This window comes from Lipomyces oligophaga, assembly GCF_038497815.1.
Source record: "Lipomyces oligophaga strain CBS 7107 unplaced genomic scaffold V1516scaffold_11, whole genome shotgun sequence".
Lineage (NCBI taxonomy): Eukaryota > Fungi > Ascomycota > Lipomycetes > Lipomycetales > Lipomycetaceae > Lipomyces > [Lipomyces] oligophaga.
This window is the reverse complement of record NW_027117795.1, coordinates 147,991-164,366: the sequence shown is the minus strand read 5'-3', so window position 1 is coordinate 164,366 and position 16,376 is coordinate 147,991. Positions and strand designations below refer to the sequence as shown.

At 44.5% G+C, this 16,376-nt stretch overlaps 6 protein-coding genes and 1 non-coding gene across 7 annotated transcripts; 4 read left to right on the top strand and 3 right to left on the bottom strand.

Moving 5' to 3' along the window:
* Positions 1 to 822: 822 nt before the first annotated feature.
* On the bottom strand, positions 823 to 3,639 carry V1516DRAFT_693652 (VTC domain-containing protein). The gene is made up of 2 exons (XM_066923899.1): positions 3,290 to 3,639; positions 823 to 3,218 (listed from the first exon to the last, which is right to left on the bottom strand). Exons 1-2 carry the CDS (start codon positions 3,325 to 3,327, stop codon positions 1,001 to 1,003), a joined length of 2,256 nt encoding a protein of 751 aa, XP_066774896.1. The 5' UTR covers positions 3,328 to 3,639; the 3' UTR covers positions 823 to 1,000.
* Positions 3,640 to 4,093: 454 nt separating this feature from the next.
* Positions 4,094 to 4,179, top strand: V1516DRAFT_t77. Its single transcript has one exon. It is a non-coding gene; the product is annotated as a tRNA-Lys (tRNA).
* Positions 4,180 to 4,974: 795 nt separating this feature from the next.
* V1516DRAFT_682276 (uncharacterized protein) lies at positions 4,975 to 5,903 on the bottom strand. Its single transcript, XM_066923383.1, has 2 exons — positions 5,680 to 5,903; positions 4,975 to 5,574 (listed from the first exon to the last, which is right to left on the bottom strand). The coding sequence occupies exon 2, from the start codon at positions 5,475 to 5,477 to the stop codon at positions 5,247 to 5,249; it is 231 nt and encodes a 76-aa protein (XP_066774895.1). The 5' UTR covers positions 5,478 to 5,574; positions 5,680 to 5,903; the 3' UTR covers positions 4,975 to 5,246.
* Positions 5,904 to 6,162: 259 nt separating this feature from the next.
* V1516DRAFT_682274 (uncharacterized protein) lies at positions 6,163 to 6,715 on the top strand (the record flags this gene model as incomplete). The annotated part of the gene is made up of 1 exon (XM_066923382.1): positions 6,163 to 6,715. A coding segment is annotated over exon 1 (226 nt), but the record flags the coding sequence as incomplete, so codon positions are not given.
* On the bottom strand, positions 6,639 to 8,340 carry V1516DRAFT_682270 (uncharacterized protein). The gene is made up of 3 exons (XM_066923381.1): positions 8,154 to 8,340; positions 6,921 to 8,071; positions 6,639 to 6,863 (listed from the first exon to the last, which is right to left on the bottom strand). Exons 1-3 carry the CDS (start codon positions 8,185 to 8,187, stop codon positions 6,855 to 6,857), a joined length of 1,194 nt encoding a protein of 397 aa, XP_066774893.1. The 5' UTR covers positions 8,188 to 8,340; the 3' UTR covers positions 6,639 to 6,854.
* Positions 8,341 to 8,595: 255 nt separating this feature from the next.
* V1516DRAFT_630181 (uncharacterized protein) lies at positions 8,596 to 9,860 on the top strand (the record flags this gene model as incomplete). The annotated part of the gene is made up of 2 exons (XM_066919924.1): positions 8,596 to 8,782; positions 8,845 to 9,860. The coding sequence occupies 2 exons, from the start codon at positions 8,596 to 8,598 to the stop codon at positions 9,858 to 9,860; spliced, it is 1,203 nt and encodes a 400-aa protein (XP_066774892.1).
* A 1,900-nt stretch (positions 9,861 to 11,760) lies between these two features.
* Positions 11,761 to 16,091, top strand: V1516DRAFT_666863 (uncharacterized protein; the record flags this gene model as incomplete). The annotated part of the gene is made up of 4 exons (XM_066920771.1): positions 11,761 to 12,908; positions 12,963 to 13,103; positions 13,154 to 13,304; positions 13,353 to 16,091. 4 exons carry the CDS (start codon positions 11,761 to 11,763, stop codon positions 16,089 to 16,091), a joined length of 4,179 nt encoding a protein of 1,392 aa, XP_066774891.1.
* Between the last annotated feature and the right edge of the window lie 285 nt (positions 16,092 to 16,376).

Here is a 16,376-nt window from a genome sequence, read left to right as displayed (position 1 = left end):
GCGTCTAAGCTGGAGGTGGCTGAAATTCACACAGCCACTGACTTGCCACCAGGGGTATGCATTTTGGCTGATAAATTTCCGTATACAGCTAGTTGTGTAACCCAAAATAACTTGGAGCGGCTGCACCGCCCAGCCTCAGGGGTCAGAGCAAATGTTGGTGGTCTCCTAGGACGGTGTTTTGACAAGCCTCCATCAGCGGACCAGGCTGGTCGATATTACAGAGAGTGGAGATCGAGTTCATGGATAATCCTAATAATAGAGGTTCTTAACCAAATTTGTTCGCATGGCTTGTCTAGATTGTCAGAATATTCCACCAGACGTGACGTAACTCTCATCTCAAAAGCTCATGCGAAATGAAATGATGGTCTTTCGTGATCTTCATTCCCCTTGCAAAACAGTTTTGTGCCGCAGCAGTCTGCCTAAGAGCGTTCGCAGAGTTCATTCTATGATGATTTCGGGTGGCTGGAACCGAGCTACGCGTTGATCCATTTTATTACTAGTTCGGTCTTACGCGACGGCAACTTCTGCACATGTTACGCGTCCCACATTTCTGGAAGCCCTAGAAAGAGGCGTCCTAGCTTAGATTCCGAAGTGAATGAAATACGCAATACGTAATATCGTTTTTTGATATTGCAGCACTCCGAGCGAGTTTGTTAATTCCCTCAGTTCAAAAGTTTGGAAATCCTTGACTGAACAAACAACGCTAACCCGTCGATTGGCACGTAGCAACGCGCGTTGCTGCTCAACCCTTTGTCCCAGTTCTTGCCGCACCCAGGAGTGACTTACAGCGTGCATTCGATTTCAAATTTTATTCATTAATTGAATTCTATGAAAATAATGACAATGACGATAACAATAATAATGACAACAAAGATTATTGGGGTGTGAACGATTTCGACCGTGGATCAAGTCTAAGCCTGCCTCCAGTTCTCGAGTTTTCACCGCACACTCGGACTGGCATATTTTAGCTGGTGATAATTGTCCGTTCTTAATTCTGATTCTACAAAACCTGGATCACGTAGTTGACCAAAATCGACATGACAAACGCAAAACATACTAAGCCGGTTCCAAACTGATCATCGTACCGGATCGCTCGTCGAAGTCGGATGGCTCTAGCACGCCATAAATATAGGCCTAAGCTATATACGATTATAACCACAGCAGTGAGCATAAAACAGAAACTAGCACGCTCTGCGCGCTCATTTCCAAATGCACGTAAACTTCCTGACATCGCGGACATATATATTCCAATCTCTAGCCAGTTCAAAAATGTACGTTCATTTGCAAAATAGACTTTAGGCTCAATACGGACGGGGATATGAATCAACTTTCCAGGCGGTGCCTTGAATACTCGCTCTTCAACAACCGGTGCATTAGCCGCTGCAGGCGCATTGTTTGACTGTGAGGGCTCGAAAATTATAGAATCACTCCATGATCGTAAGGTCTGGCCGATTTGTTTGATCGTTTCATTAAAGTCGTGGAACTGTTGTGTTCTATTAGATCGAGCTCGGCCATTGGACGACATACCCAGAAGAGGAATATGCTCAGCGCCTTCATCCTCTTCATCTTCATCAAATATGTAATCATGCTCTTCCATATGTCGCGAAGATGTGGCACTGGCAGTCGTCGTAGTCGAGGAAGATACATCACTATGAGAAGTAGCAGTGCTATTCTGTGCATGGGCATCAAGCGCCTGCTCTTCGTCCATCTCACCAATACTTAAGATATCGTCAGAGTTAGATAGAGAGCTAATCGATGCCATGTTATTTGGCCGTTCAATGCCAAACTGATGTGTGACTGGCTTACGAATATCGACATCCATTTGAGGAAGCCAATAAGGAATGAGAGTTACTCGCTCAGGTAACAAAGTAGCAGTACCGTGAATAAACTTTGAAAACTTTGGAACGGCCTCAACAAGATGAGAAGCAACCAGATCACGTACCCATTGAGGAGGCTCTTGACCATGCTGGGTCTGCAGCTTGACTTCCAAAACAGCGTACGGGAATCTTTCAACATCTCGATCAGGAAGCTGGTTAAACGGGAAATCAACTCCAATATCCATTCGCCTCCAATTATTACCAGCACGTTTCCGTCCATCGAGATCATCTTCTCGCACCATGCTTAATTCGGTATCGAGCGAAATTCGGACTCGAGCATCTCCTGGCAATTGAAAAGCAGTTCGATTATAGAATGAACGAACCATGGGTTTAAGTTTCTTGGTGATGACAGTATATTGCACTTCACGGGCTAACTGTTCAAGATCTTCAATCTCTTTAGGTGATTTTTTACCATCTTCGCGCATCTTCTTGAATGCCTGTTCAACGGTGTATTCGCCACTAAGGAACGCGTTGACATTCTTTTCTTTTAGAGAAAACCGCGCTTTTACAGACTTCTCTCCCGTCCAGTCTTCGCGGTGAGTCTTTCGTTCAACGAAAATCAAGTCGGAGTTCATGCCGCCATACCAGCGTAGACGGATAGCTTCAGCACCTTCAGACTTCTCTAACCGGCCCTTGTAAAGATAAAGGCTGCTATTGTCATAATAGATAGATGAAATAGCCGAATCTTCCTTTTCAAATTCCTTGGATGCATTGAACACCAAAACTGGAAGATGCTTGAGAATAAGTAGTTTGACTTCCGTGATATTATCAGGGTGAACCCAGTACTTGGTTGTTTGACGGACGAAATTCTGCTGGGAGCCACCAGCGGCGGAATCACCTTGGACAGGATTACCACGAGTACGAACTAGATCATAGAGCTGAGAAAGCTTCATAACTAATGGATCGTAATCATCTCGGAAAAATGGTTTTGCGTTTAACCGCGCTGCAAAAATAGGCTTAAGAATCCAATGTGTGACTTTATCGTGCTTTTTGATAATTTTCTGAAAACCAGTGTAATTAAGTTGGGTAAATTTCGCTAGGTCATGAACATCGGAAAGAATTTCCTCGAGATCGAGCTCAAGGTCCTCGAAAGCTTGTTCTGATAGCGGGGAAGTAGTGTCGATGGACCGAATAGCGTCCTGCACTTTGACGTCCATCTCCTTCACGCGCTGGTTAATTGAGTATGTGCGCAGTTTCTGAAAGTCGTAGACCTTTTCGAGCTCCTCCTCGAGAGCCTTGACAAACGACTCCTCAAGATCCTCTGACCATTGCTCCTCTTCGCTGGCGACATTCAAAAGATCCTTGAGTCCTTGGTAATCTATGTAGTAGTAGTAGTAGTCGCTTATGAGCACATTAGCATATGTTCCTCCACAAAACTCCGTAAAGATAACGCGAGTCAAAAAACAACTTACCGAATAAGCGAATCTTTCAGCTGCTGACCAAACTTCATTTCTTCCCCCGAATTCAGACGGTCTCAGTCAGCTTTCAAAAGCAAAAGAAAAAAATGAACGTATTCTGATTACACAGCAGATGTGTCTGGAATCGCAAGAATTCAATGGAAACAAAGAAGCGATCAGCAGATGTATGAAGAGTTAACGAGTCGAAGAATAGAATATGCCCAAAACACTGTTCGAAAGCCTGCCTATCCGACCGTCAAGACTTTTTAACCAACCAAAGCTACCCAGCGTTGGTAGCAGTGCTGAAGCGGGCGGTAATTTGGTGGTTCCTTGTGCTCCTGGTTTCCCACGCACGTAGACTATCAAGTCTGGCTATGACGACGGACTAGGTCTGCGGCCCTTCTTTACTTTACTGCAGAGCAACTTCTAGTGGGGCAACGGCAGCAGTATTGACATATATGGGTTTGGTGGTGCTCACGTGTATTAGACTCTACTGATCGATAGCCAATCACATAGGTGATGGTGTTGCACGTGGAATTCTGCTACGCTCTCGTTCGTCCTCTGCTGGACAGCTAATAGACTGCCTTCGTAACGGCACATGTCTAAGATTTAGCATCGAGCGATGCAGTTAACTTATGCATTAAAACCCTTTCAGGTAAGATAGCCAGTCAGATTTCTCGAACCGTAGTCATTTTTATAAAATTTACCAGGCGATGTTAAGTTTTTCGACGAAATCTTCGATATGGATTGTTCGTAGGAGAAGAATCTTTGAATGTTGGGAGTACAAAGATTCTAAAATTTTAGCTCAGAATAATAATCGCCTTGCTAGCTCAATTGGCAGAGCGTGAGACTCTTAGCGTTCCTTGGTGATCTCAAGGTTGCGGGTTCGACCCCCGCGTGAGGCTATATAATATATTTACTTTTGAAATTGAATATATCTATTTTTTTGTATTCCGCACTGAGTAATTCTAGTGCTTAAGCAGAATCACCACTCAAGATTTTTGACACAAGCAAAAATCAGATTGTCTATGATCATTAGTGTATCTCAGTCTGTTGGATTATGGTTGATTGAGATAATAAGACGCTTAGTTTGGAGCGCAAATTAGACCGTCTTCAGCTAAGTATTAGCCGAAACGGCATGAACAATCGATAAGCCTTAAAACTCCAAGTAGATCGAGAAATCCAGAAAGATGCAAAATTTCTAGTCTCAAACAATCTCCATCGCTTTGAGGTGGATCGAGCTTACCGATTAATTCGCAGAATATAGATAGAGAATTCTTTGATCACGAAAAGATATATCGCATCAACAAATATGAAATGAATTGAACTCACATGAAGCTTGAAGAATCGAGAAAAAGTATAATTTTGCACAGGCGTTGTTTGTCGTAGACTTCGCGTTGGTAGTTGTCGATCTGATTGATTACTAAAGAGAGTATTAGTCCGATTAGTACGTTAAGCGATGTAAATCATTGCTATTGCCTACTCTCCTGAAGAAGCCTTTTGAGTTAACTTCTAGTTTGGTACTCGGCTCGTATTTAAGAGAGATTAATGGATATTGGATAAATTTTAGATTTATATTAGAATCAGCTATTTAGATCGAACGAGATGATTAGCGAAATCAGATCTGATAAGGCAATTAACATCTCCCAACTAAATTAGCTTGGATAATAGCTACTATTTGTTCACGTTGGAAGCTGATATGAATTGTTAAATCTCCAAAACAGTATATTAATATAGCCAATACAATAATCGCTGTACGTATCAAGCCTAACCTATACAAAACCAAAGGAGACAGAAATTAAAAAGGAATGTGAATTGACTAATAAATACATATGCCGGAAATATACCAAATGCAACCAACACCTTGAAACTATAACAGTACTTAATATCCCAATGTAGAAAAAATAAACTATGCAAATGCAAAAAGAGTATTCAGTTATAAAGCATTCCAAGAGGAGCTAACTCGAAGCTTTTACTGCATATCCGTGAAATCAATTTCGCCTTCGCGAAGACCGTTCTCTTCAGCAGCACGGGAACAAGTGCACTCGTGAGCACGACGCTTGCCGCAGGAGCAAGTAGGACCATCGAGTTTGTTTTCAACCTTGGCGTTCTCGCAGACACATTCTCTCGCAGGACGAGCACCGCACGAGCAGCGGGCCTCTTGAGCGCAAAGACAAATGCTTGATTTTCCACAGCAGACCATTGTGATTATTATTTATGTGAAGATGCCCGTAAATTGGAGACGTAGAAAAGATGATTGTAATATTTCAAGATATTTGATAATTATGAACGTTCTTATACTGCAAGATATCAGTTTAGCATATTCTGTGTGAATGGAGAAAGCTGATCTAAGACTGGCTCTTTATATTCGCAGCCAGGTTGTAGAACTGCCAATCAGAACTGACCTAACTAATCAGATCAGATAACTAGATCTGCGCTTGGGCCAGAACCCGAGCGAAGTCAACGAATAACAGTATGCAAATAACTACGAGTTAAAATCAGTAACCCCAGTCAAATATTGCAGATGCTACGAGCCAATTGTTAAAATAATCGGTACTAACAACTGCATCAGTGAAAGATAAATGTAACTAAAAAGGCATTTTAGCTGCTTCAGTTGAGAGACTTAATCTCCATATCTGATGACGTCGATTGCTGGACAACCAGAAGTATGAGCCGCAAAGCTATTTAGTGAGAGAATTGATTACATTTCGTTGAGCAACTATTGGCCAAACACATCTGCTGACAAAAAAATAGATGCGCTGCTATTGGTCACAAAGAATTACAGCCAATGAAATTCGAGACAAAGTAATCAGCCGCACAACTATTCTATGCGGCGTCAGTCCTTGCATGTTCAGAACCTACAAAGGTAACCTCGCCACAGCGGCCGATATTATTTAAAGGCACGCCAGTCCGGCGACCGGTCGAGATAAATCTGGACTAACCATCCTTAACCACATCTTTTAAGGCTCACATTAAAGTTTTATACTTCCATACATTTATCATACAGCTTAACAATGGTTTGCTGCGGAAAGTCTGACGTTTGCGTTTGCGCTCAAGAAGCCCGTTGCTCGTGCGGTGCTCGCCCTGCGAAAGAATGTGTCTGCGACAAGGCTAAACTCGAGAATCAAGTTGATGGCCCTACCTGCTCTTGCGGCAAGCGTCGTGCTCATGAATGCACCTGCACTCGCTCAGTCGAGGAAAACGGCCTTCGTGAAGGTGAAGTTGATTTTACCAACTTGAAATAGGCTGATGCACCACCCTACGTCGCCTAGACAGAGTGATCTCACAACACTTCTGTTCTTGTATATGATAATCCACAATTTTCGTCTCTTGCATTGGTTTTTTTTTGGGCTCACTGGTTGAGGGGAGGTGTATGGCATTTTGTTAATAATCGTCATTTGTACATAGTATTCTAATATCAATGAATGATTGAATCATTTATTCTCGAGTTCTGTAAACAATCTTCATCAAATTTAGACGCGGCTCGGCATCTGATTTTCCCAGATAAGTGGAAGAATTTAACCCAAACCCGAAGCGAGTACTCCTGGATACATTGGAGATATACAGCGTTCTTCAATAGTTACGGATCCTTTATAACATCATCTAGGTAAGCAGTGGTAGCAAATGGAGAAAATTATATACGTACCCACAGATCATCTTCATCAGAAGTGAGATCAGCCAGAACCTGTTCATGCGGTAAAGCCGTCGAGCCAGCTGAGGAAGCTACACTGACGGCAGATCGGATAGATTTAGCGTCCTCTTCACGAGCCAATATTGCAGACGCAGCGCTTTGAGGTAATTCTGCAGGAGAAGAGTATTCCTTTGGTATTAGATTTTTAGACGTCCCTGGTTCAGTGGGAAGTGAAGTCTTAGATAAAGTGATCGGTTCACCTGGACTGACGTCGTAGTTGGATATTGCTCTCGATGATTGGGTTGAAGGCTGCTCGGATAAAGTAATAACGTCAGATAAATCCTCGCTAGCTTTTACCAGTTGGGAAACCTGACTCTCTGCTATCTCTGACGCAGAATCAGAGGTCAGAAATGATTGAATCATAAAGAAAAGGTGACGACATCGAGTGATTAGCTCGCTGGCCAAAGGATCTGTTTCTGCTGCACCAGGAATGATCAGCATTTGCCGAGCAAGACTTGCGACCTCTTTAGCTTCAGTAATAGTGTTTTGTATATCGGCGGGATCAGTTTTGCGGTGTGTTTGTGACGGATGAGATGATGTGTGGTGAGATTGAGAACGGGTGCTATGCTTGGCTTGATAATTTGCATAAATCCCTCTTAAAGCGTCGAACTCTGGCACGGCCGCGTGTTCGGTAGAGATATGAATGAGAAAATCCAAAACGGATTCTTTCACAGACGGATCACGGGTCTGATTCAATGTGCCGGACAGTGAACCGGGCAATTTTGGATTCAGACCGATTTGCTTGATGATCATCGGGGAATTGGTATCAATGAGAAGTCGCAGAACCATGACTGCATTATACTGAGACGAAGTGCGGAGAAGATTTTTCACGTCCAATCTTTTCTGGATTGCTCGAACAGCCTCTTTAGCTGCATCTGGAGTCGATTCGGCATATTCGATGATCATTGGGAGAATAGAGATGTCTTGATGTGGAGTTATCGTATTCGAACTGGGCTGTTTACCATCTCCACCGGATAACGTTTCGGACGGCGAACTTGATCCAAAACCGAATTTTGATTTTTTCAACAAGCCCTTCAGCTGGCTTGGCTGTGCAGGTGTATCACAAAAGCTTGCAATTGCTGAAAGAACATGTGCCTGCGGACTATCTAAATAATTAAGACAAATTGTCTTAGATTAGTGAACGATTCCTTATCTTCAGTACTACTTTCGTAAGAAGCTTTAGCTTACCTTTTGGAGGAGCGCTTCCACGAAATACCTTCATATTGAGCTGATGGTCGACGAAAATTATAAGTGAAGACCACTTCAGCTCTTGCCAGGCCTTACTGGGTCTATTTATATTTGCCGGGGATTATCAAGCTATCGACGTGTTTTAACGCGCGCGTGTGATCATGTGACCTCGAACAGAATTCTAGGGAGAGGGAGCGCAAGGGCACAAAACAAGGCTGGGGACGTAGAAAACGGTAGATTACGAATACAGCGATATATAAGTTTGAGACATAGATTACGACACGGGTGGGAAATGTATGTGAATCGTGTTGGTTGTAGAGGATTACTGGCTTCCTCGATCCGGTCGACATGTACACAGACGAGTTGGTTGTGGGGAAGAAGCTGGTGGAGGTCTAATTATTCGACCACAGCTGTGCGACTCACTGAAAATGTGAAATACGAAATGGGCACCGTTCTTCAACCAAGAAGTACGGTGGGTACCGCAGGATCAAAGAATATTCTGACGTCCGTTTTGACCGGAGATTCGACTGGAGTAGTTGTCAAAGGCCCTGGTTTTGATCCTAAAAGTTTACTGGTTATTGCAACTCCGCAGTATTGTTCAGAGCTGTACGATACTATCTCGAAAGTTGGTAAGTCCAAATTGAAATGAGAACCAATAAAAACAGCTCAGACTGACTTTGGAATGGGTTAGAATTTTCATATCCTATTTACGGAATGATAGCAGATGTTGTTCCTCCAGGCGGGCAACGGAACGGAATTTCTTATCTCTGGACGTCTGAACCAATTGAGCTCGCGGGCTCTTCTGAGACGCTGGACTCCATTCGACAGGCACGACAAGCACACGAAACACTTACACATGGGCATGAGACACCAGAGGCTCGGGGCCGATTTCTCTCAAAGGGAGGCGAACAATGGCATTTGGCCAGACATTACGCAAAGTTGCAGTTTAATAATTGCTCCAAGAACGTCAGTTTACAATGTGCATCCACCATTTTCGAGACCGGAATTGAGACGCTAATGCTTGCGCGATTACCTGGCCAGGACATGGAGTTATACGGTAAAATGGAGCTCAGATTACCACTAAATATCTCGTTTGAACAAGAAACGACAGTACCTGTGCTCGAAAAGCTTGAAAATGTCAGTGTTATTGGCAATGAACCGCGAGATATGTACATAACGGCTTGTAAAGATAATGTGATTAAGACGATCAATGGCAAACCGGCGTCGTCGTTTTTAGAAGCTTCACTTGCTGCTGGATTATTTCTTGAGTCCCCACCGCCAGAAACGACGCGGTTCTCGAAATCGAAAGGAGATGAAAACCCGAAAAACAGAAGTGTCTACGCCGTCATTAACGGAAATGAAAGATATAAAGTGATTGCAGGTGGAGGCGGCTGGGGTTCTAGAGCAGGGATGCTGGTAATTGATCCTGATAGCAATTTACGTAAAGGAAGTTCGATCGAGTTCTGGATCAGCACAGTGCCTGACATATCAGCAGAATACGAGCTGGGGCTTGGCGACAAGATCGAGCAAGGCAAGATTTTGTTTGAGTGCGTCGAGCCTATCCAGTTCTTGGACAGTGAAGGAGAGAATTTGCGGGATGAGGTTGCGCTTGAAAATGTGTTTGGGGCAGGCTCAGAAAACCAGTTTTTTGTAGACAGCAAAAAGTACGACGTTCATGGTGAGTTTTGTGCAGCTGTGGTGGAGTAGACTAGGTCGTCCGTGTACATAGTTCAGTCAATTGTATATAATTGCTGTCAATCAGAAGGCATTACTGCAAACGAATAAATTAATGTCAACCTTCATGTCGATCAAATTTAGGGTAAGGCTCAGGACGAACCAATTTAATTAGATTGGACCCCTCAGCAGGCCAGGAGGTGAATAGGGAGCGTTGTATCATGATAAATGACTGGGCTATTGCTAATAGTTTAGGAGTAGACAGCCATTAATACTATCCTCTTCGTTAGCTGGAACTTCCCTTATCCTGCGAAGGAGAACATCACAGACAAGACACCATCTTTCCCGTTTAGTCGCACACAATTAGGAGACTAGCCCGCAGGGAGCAAGCAGGACGCAATGCCGGACGACTACTAAACAGATATGCTGTACCTGCATGTAGGCAGGAGAATGTAGAAGCTGCGAAGTCTCCAGTGACCAGAAGGGACAGCGAGAGCAAGCGTCTTCTAGCGAAGAGTTTGTAAGCGAGTCCAGGGGAGATGGGCGACAGGAGCGACCGACGACCCGGTTACGACGATGGCGACAGCGACAGCGACAGCGACAGCATCACAGTACAGATATAGGCAGACGACGATTCGAGACGAGTTGGGAATCTTGTCAAGCGCATTCATCCCTTGAGCTAATTCGAGAGGGCTATTCCCAATCTGGAGAGTCCAAATATTTTGAACTTCTCAATTAGGCATGAGCAGTGGATTTGGGCGTCCAAAGCGGATTTCAGCAAGTTATTTTAAAACCGCTTCGGGCTAGCAAGAAATGATAAACGTGGAATCAGCGTATAAAACGGGTCCTGCAGCGGGAATCGCTGTTGGCATACCACCGCTCTCAAGAGCTATGCAAAAAAGTACACATTCCACGCCGGTCAATCTATATGCGCGCGCCGCAGAGTAGAGCCGACGCGGGTGAGTTTGACCAATGCGGAATCCAGGGAGAGAATCATAAGCAGCAGTAGGTAAGCAGCAGATGAATGGGAAATCAGCAGAATGGTGAGCTATCAATCGCAATCATACGCGCATCATATCAAAACAAAAAAAATCGAAAGTTGGATTTTTAAATCAGAACATAAACAATAGCATCACAGCCGTCTGTCCTCCAGTTAAGCACGGCCGGTTGCTGGGAAACGGGCACGCGTAGATTTGTTTGTTGTCTTCCGTTTTTGGACTAGTAGACCCAAGCCACGACCAACATACCTCGCAAGCTACTACTACTATTGGTACTTCTTATCCTCGATATCACTTCAAATATCTTCCATTTTGCTGGGTTTTCACGCAAAATTCTGCTGAGTTTTTGGATTTTTGGCTTTTTTTGTTTTCAATTTTTTTTTTTGGCTAGCTTCGTAAGCATCTGTTAGCGCGGAAAACCAACGAGTCGTGCGATCTCAGTTTCAGCAGTCGCCGCTCCCGCTGCGTGCTAAATCGATCACCATCTGCAACGACCTGGCACTTACTTTGAACAAACAGAACCAGACGCCACGGTCCGATCCTCTCGCTGTCGATCTAATAAACTACAGGTCGACTTACACACCTGAACTAACTCTGAAGATCATCCGGTTTCTCTGGGTTCAGTCGGCTTTGTTTTGCACCTCCCCGTTTGTCTCTGCCCCTGCCCTGTCCTGGGTCGGTGTCCATACTACCTCCACTACCGCTAGTCTACTCTTCCCGCTCTTTGATCGCGTACTTTTCACGATTTCCTCTCTATCGCCTTTCTTACTACTACCATTCGTCACCTTCATACTCCTTCTCCCCCCGCTTTATCGACCTGAGTCCCTTCTTCCAATCTGACTTGTCTTCACTTGTCTTCTAGCTTCCTCATAACATCACGACCAAGCTGTCGCGTAGCTAGCCGTCTTCTAGCTTCCGCTAATTAGCTGTCTTTAATGGCGGCCTTTCGCAGGACTAATAGTCGACGTCAGGCGTCCGGCTCGTCAAATACAGCTGAGTCTTCTGCTTCGTCTGCTTCGTCCTCCAACAATCGCCGTTCGTTGGCAACTCGTGTGCTGTCCGAAATTACAAATAGCGGACTCTCGTCTGACCAGTCTGCCTCTACCACTTCCAATCGCAGCTCTAAAGCTGCCTTGTCTCCGAACTTTCGTCGGCTATCCAATTCAGGCCAGTCTCGCGTGTCGTCGGCGATCCAGCACTTCTCCAGAATTACCACGGCGGCCTCAAATTCTACGCGCCCTGCAATCTCAAAACCTCTGAAGGTCGTTAGAAATGGCAAATCTTTGTCTATAGATGAAGAGATGAATTCTCGGCAATCCTTGGAGAGCTCAAGACATAGTATGGCTGCAGATCGTCCAAGGAGCTCGGCTCCTTCCCAAAGTTTCGATGAGACCCTCAACAATGATTTAGAATATGATTATGAAGACGATAATGACACTCCTCCTGAACCACCAAAACATAAATATTTCCGAAAGTCAGTCATACCTGACTTGACAGTTCCCGCACCTGAGTCTAATCAAACCTCCCTTTCCCGACGCGTTTCTACTGCTTCACAAACAACTTCTGTACCCGGTACTGCTGGTCTCGATGACGATGCCTCCTCTGCTAATCATTGCGCTTCCGACGCGTTTGCATCTGCTTCATCCGGCTATTGTTCTTCTCCCCCTTCTAGTAATACTGAAGACGAGTTTGACTCGGATCGTGGTGGTGATACGAGTAACGGCAACAACAAGCACATCTCAAGACTGTCTTCGGGCACCATAGGGTCTACTTCAAGTAGCGGACGGAGACACAAGACTCATGTCGGACCGTGGCGTCTTGGCCGTACTCTAGGTCGCGGAAGTTCGGGTCGTGTTCGTCTAGCAAAGCATTCTACAACTGGTAAATTAGCTGCGGTCAAGATCGTGCCAAAATCAGTAAGTGGCTACGATGACACTGCAGCTGATCCGGGCGAAAGTGGTAAACGAGGCAAGGATGCAGCTGGACTCCCCTACGGAATAGAGCGTGAAGTTATCATTATGAAGCTAATCGAACATCCAAATGTAATGGGACTCTATGACGTTTGGGAAAATCGAGGAGAACTGTGAGTACTGATTCTTGAATTTGACTATTTCACATGCTAATAATATCTCATTAGCTATTTAATCCTAGAATACGTCGAAGGCGGCGAATTATTTGACTATCTTATCAAAAAGGGTCGACTAGAAGAGTCTGAAGCAGTTCATTATTTCCGACAAATCATTCTTGGCATTGACTATTGCCATAAATTCAATATCTGGTGAGTTATTTGCTGTTGTATATAAACTAGCATGTATTAATACACGCTAGTCATCGGGATTTGAAACCAGAAAACCTTTTGCTTGATAAGTATCATAACATAAAAATTGCTGATTTTGGAATGGCTGCGTTAGAAATATCAAGCAAAATGCTTGAAACTTCCTGTGGCTCTCCCCATTATGCTAGTCCGGAAATTGTTGCAGTAAGTAACCAACTTCATTTTGTTTAATTATAATCTAAGCAATTATAGGGGAAGAAGTATCATGGCTCACAGTCTGATATCTGGTCTTGTGGAGTAATTCTATTCGCTTTACTAACTGGTCACCTTCCATTTGACGATGATAACATTCGTAACCTGCTCCTGAAGGTCCAGGTCGGCAAGTTTCAAATGCCGCAAGATCTATCTATCCAAGCTAAAGATTTGATTTGGCGGATCTTAAAAGTTGATCCGGAGGAGAGAATAACAGCCAATGAAATTCTCACGCATCCCTTGCTCAGAAAGTATCCTACTAAAGAGCCATTGCATAATCATATTCGACCCGTTTCGATGCAGGTCAACAATCCTATTGCTACCAAAGAAGAGGCTGATATGGAGATTGTGAAGAACTTGCAAACCTTGTGGCACGGAGTTGACAGAGATACGATTATTGCCAGACTGCTCGCCCCAGGCGCTAATCCAGAGAAGACATTTTATTGCTTGCTGATGAAATATCGTCATGATCATCTTGATGATATGTCGCCGTTGGACATGTCGCCAATCAAGCCTCCTCGTACATCTTCACTTGGAGCCAATTCAGAACTGGCCAATGCAAAGATCCGATCGCAATCCGGTTCAAGACAAGTTTCCGCTCAGCATAGTAGGACACCATCTCGGACGATCAAGTCACACCGGAAGACATCGAGTCGAGGCTCTGCGCGATCTATGGGACGCAAGCCGAAAGTTGTGTTTTCTCATTCGCGCCGCCAATCCCTTCAAAAATCAATCTCTTCTCGTTCATTTGGATCAGGACGCCGAGTTACGTCCCAGGAAGATGAGCCTCCACTGCCATCGGATCTGGATATTGCCGCAGTTATTGACAGGTTAGCATTTGATCAATCAGTAAGAGATTTTAGTAATGATGCGGACATTGGGATTGCGCAAGAGCGAATCGTTATATCTCCTAGGTACGAGACTACAGGAACGGCACCAAAACAATTTCAAAAGAATGATACACTAGCTGCTCTTGAAACCTTTGGATTTGAACTGTCGTCCACAAATTCTACGACAGCTTCTGCTAACTCGAGTAGACCAGCTACGGTCGATTCAGCTGGTCCCATTGCCCCTGTTGCACCTCTTCATGGGTCACGCAGACAAGTGACAGACCATGGTGAATTTCCTGTTCTTTCAGCTAAAGAACAGAAGCTCCGACAAGTTGCTCAAATAGTAGGCGATGAAGATGATCTGCGAAAGATTTCAGCGGAGTTTGCAGCCATGATGTGCGAGAAGGCATTTAATTTTGACGAGCTACCAAGTGGTCGTGGAAATATTAATGCCCGAAACATCAGTGATTCGACGACAAGTTCGTACGATCGTACAGTGTCATCGTCGTCCGCACGAACTACATCTACAGCAATGACTTCGGCAGGGAACACGCCAGTTCTACCAAATGGAGAAAGCGGAATTTTTGCGGTCCGGAAGCCTAGTTTGGAACCGCTCAAACTGCCATTCCGGTCATATGATCGGTTTCCTTCAGGAAATAAGGTGCGAGATGATGGTTGGGTCGATGAAGAATTTGATTCATTCTTCCTTCATGCAAGAGCTACCGAGAAAGGTAGAATTCGACAAGCTAGCAAAAGCAGTCTTAGTCGGGAGGCATCTTCTATCAATCTGATCTCTGCGGGACTTCGGTTTGAAGGTCGGGCTGATGACGCAGGAAATCAAAGAGTACCAGGAAATGTTCCTCTGGTATCATTGCCGGTCGCGGAGGAAGTAGCAGAAGAGGATGATGCAGTAATTTCTTCATTTGCTCTTGAGCTAGATAGATTATGGAGTACACCAAAGGGAGTGAAGCGACGAAGCTTGCTGGATGATGGCATCGATATTCCAATCTCCGAAACTGTGGATTTGATAAACAACACTAGTCGACCTTCGACTGGGCATAGCCGGAGAGATTCTTATTTTTCTGCTCGGGAAAGTATGATTATAGAAAGTGATGCACGACCACCTTCGATTAAGTCGTGGTTTGATGACATGCAGTTGCAAGGGAGCGAGGAGCGAAAAGTATCCGCTCAGAGTACTGCCAGTGACGCGACAACGATAATTCATCCCAAAAAGGAGAATATTCGGTTTGCGGATGAAACAGATGACGTGGAAGACCGAGTGACGGTGAAGCGAAAGTCGTCGATTTCCTCGACCAAGTCAGGATCAACAACGATTTTGCGAAGGGGATCATCACTTCGACGACCTTTGACGGAGGATAGTCGGCGGCGCATGTCTACAGCAATCGATGAGGATGATTCGGATACATTATCGGGCGGGATTGTGCAAAGACCTTCGCAAGATGATCATGTTATTCAGAACATTATTTTAGTGCAGTCGCATGCCTCAAAACCGATGTGTTCGCCTACGCTTGGAAATACGCTCGAAGGACGGCAACCTGAGAGCCAAACTAGCGCTAGAAAAGAAGCTATTCGGCCGTACGAAGACTCGATTGAGGAAGAAATAGTTGAACACGTTTCTGAACGCAAGTGGACACGGTTCCGTCGGTCTATTTTGATTACGAAACCCCCAGCGGCATTAAACGCCTTAACGCCTAGAACGAGTGGGAATGGACGAGAAGCAGCACTGGATGCCTTGAATGGGACGCGCACAAAGAAGGCAAAGAAAGTGAAGCGGCAAAAGTCAAAGTTATTAAGCCGTAAGAACAACGAGGACAATGTATGGACGGACGTAGAAGTTGACAAGCCGCGACGCAACTGGTTTTCAAAGATGCTTTCGAATATGCGATGAGTTTGATTTGGTATTTTGAAGACATTTACGATTTGGATTGGAATTTTGAAATTTGAATTTTTGGAAGAACTTGGAAGATAACAAGTACTGGAGGAACAAATACCAAAAGAAGGATGTAATTAAGATCAAGCGTAATAATATATAATAAAGATAGAGTATGAACGACAATAGCACTCTGTAAACGAGAGTATGATTTGAGGGCGAGCATTGGGATAAGGCAAAGACTCGAGTCGAGATTTAGAGAGGAAGAGGACAGACATTTGCGAAGTAGAAGCGAGGTGTCGA